Genomic DNA, 2,436 nt, shown 5'->3' on the forward strand with positions numbered 1-2,436 from the left:
CACACACACCCACACACACAACCCATCAAGCCACCCATCCTCCCCTCAACACACATTCACCCACCTACCCATCCACCCACTCACCCACGCACACATACATACACACACCCACGCGCACGCACACACACGCGCTCGCGCCCACACACTATTTTCCTCTCCCTCCCTCTCTTATTACGATCTCTCTAGTCAATTTTTTTCCAGAGACAACTTGTATATTACGTATAACAACCACATAAATACATACATAGTGCCTGCAAAAACTGTACAACGAAATGGTGTCTGCCACCATGCGGCAGCACTTATGTCATGATTATCTCATCAGAAGCTCATAAACTCTTTGGTATACCAACGATTTGGCAAGGAAATCATGCCATGCCATCTTGTGAACAGGCCAGGTATTTACTCACGGGTAAACGAGGAGTTTTTAGAACTCAATTCGCTTCTAGAAATAACCTAGAACCACCCCCACCCCTCCGTCTGTCGTCTCGCACCCTGCACGCCACCTGTCATGCAGGCGCACCGAGACATCCTCGGAGCATGTCTAGGAGCTGGAGGCTTTGCGGCTGTGCACCCGTCACCGATACACACGGGGGCCGCGCCTGGCCGCCAATGCGTTTCACCAGTGGCCAGATTCGATGAAAGATGGCGGCCGAACGAAGTGTGCGCGTGCGCTGGCAGCCATGGCGCATTCACGTGCTGCCCTCTGGAGACTCTTCCCGCTATCTTTTCCAATATTGCTCTCCTCCCCGGCACTGGCGATTTTCTTCGGGCAGATTCCGCCTTCGGTCGTTGCCACGGCAACGGGAAAACGCTCCCCGCCGTTTCCGCGGCAACTGGAATGTTAGACGATCTGCTTGCGTCACGTGTGTGTGTGTGTTTGTGCGCGTGCGTGCGTGTGTGCGTGTGCGAGCGAGCGCGCGTCTGCGTGTGTCACCCAGTAACAGTCGCGCCCTCCCCGCGTCGACGGGAGAGACATTAATGTCATGGTGTCGTCACAGGGGGAGGGGGGGGGCAGCCGCCCACCAGCTCATGCTGTCATCTCACACTCTCTCCACGCACGCAGGCAGCAGCACCGGTAGCATGGCCTCGCATCGCCGTCCTCCGCCGACCGCCGCCGCGCCGCCGCCATGACAGTGTTCCGTGTCCGTCCTCACCGGACGCTCTCTCCTTTCTCGACACTCGACGCGCGGCGACGCCCGACCGCCGACCCCGGCGCGCAAGCCTCACCCGCTGCCCGCCGTCGGCGGCGTCCGCAGCCAAGGTCATGGCAAGGTCACAAGCGACAGCTTGGTCACTGTTCGGCTTTCATCGTTCACGGCACCACAGTTAGTTCGACGCGTCGGACGGTCGTTTCCCGCGTGCGGTGACGGTGCTCCGCCCCGGGGCGGCCGGGGATACGCGATGGCGACATCACACGGTTGCCGTGACGACTCTACAAGAAGTTGAACTCCAGTGCTTGATGCAAAGCGGCCAGGTCGGAATGAGATCGGATCCTCCAGAATGGGATGTTCAACTGTCGAACACAAGAACAGTCACGATCAGCCATGATGGAAAAAACGCCTTTGGCTTAACAATGTCTAGGCTATTGGGAATAATCAACTGAGAAAAAGTTCCTGTCAAGACTAATGTTAGAACCAACTTTGTGGTTGACAACAGGCCCCAGGATCGTAACACCATCATCAGCATCAGTTATTATTTAGAGATAACTTGGTTGATTTCTACTTATTCAAGTTATCTCTATTATCAACCAACCGAATGAACTTATTCGAGGAGTTATTATTTAGTAGCATTATAAGTTGATATAACATGTTTGCATCCATCAGCGTTCTGTAGACGTGCAGGGTAGAGTGATGCAGACGACAGGTGCAGACGACATATAGGTGATTGAATAATTTCATCGGATCTCTATAGTTCACATGCTAATAAAGTTGATCTCAGTTCAGATCCAAAATAATTTACACTGAAGAAGTCTATCGGAGAGATGGACGAAAATTTCGGCAGTGTAAGTTATTTTTAACTTAATTTAGATCTAACTGAGATCCACTTGATTAGCATGTGATATATAGGTGATTATCGGACGCACGTACCTGCTTCGCGGCCCCTTCCTCGTCATTATTGTCGCCTATGACTACGTAGGTGCACTTTCTTCCGAATCTCGACACGATTCGCTCAAAACAGCTCTCCTTACCTGCAACAAGAAATCAACGAACTATATGTGTGGCACGGGATAGAAGAGAACTGGTGGATACCAAGGCACTACAGGTATGGTATGGGAAAGGGTAGAACAGGCGGAAACCAAGGCACTACTTGTATGGTACGGGATAGGGTGGAACTGGTAGAAACCAAGGCACTAACTTGTATGGTACGGAATAGGGTAGAACAGGCGGAAACCAAGGCACAACTTGTATGGTACGGAATAGGGTGGAACTGGTGGAT

General features: G+C 52.3%; 1 protein-coding gene across 1 annotated transcript in view; it reads right to left on the reverse strand.

Annotated features, from left to right (window-relative positions):
• Positions 1–115: 115 nt before the first annotated feature.
• LOC106808529 (eyes absent homolog 4-like) overlaps positions 116–2,436 on the reverse strand; it is a 34,932-nt gene continuing 32,611 nt past the window's right edge. Inside the window, exons 10-11 of the mRNA XM_014811286.1 lie at positions 2,088–2,188; positions 116–1,513 (exon numbers count right to left, since the gene is read on the reverse strand). Of these exons, the coding sequence (XP_014666772.1) occupies positions 1,433–1,513; positions 2,088–2,188 (182 nt within the window). The 3' untranslated portion in view covers positions 116–1,432. The remainder of the gene's footprint in view (positions 1,514–2,087; positions 2,189–2,436) is intronic.

Source organism: Priapulus caudatus, unplaced genomic scaffold (genome assembly GCF_000485595.1).
Source record: "Priapulus caudatus unplaced genomic scaffold, Priapulus_caudatus-5.0.1 Scaffold284, whole genome shotgun sequence".
Classification (NCBI taxonomy): Eukaryota; Metazoa; Priapulida; class Priapulimorpha; order Priapulimorphida; family Priapulidae; genus Priapulus; species Priapulus caudatus.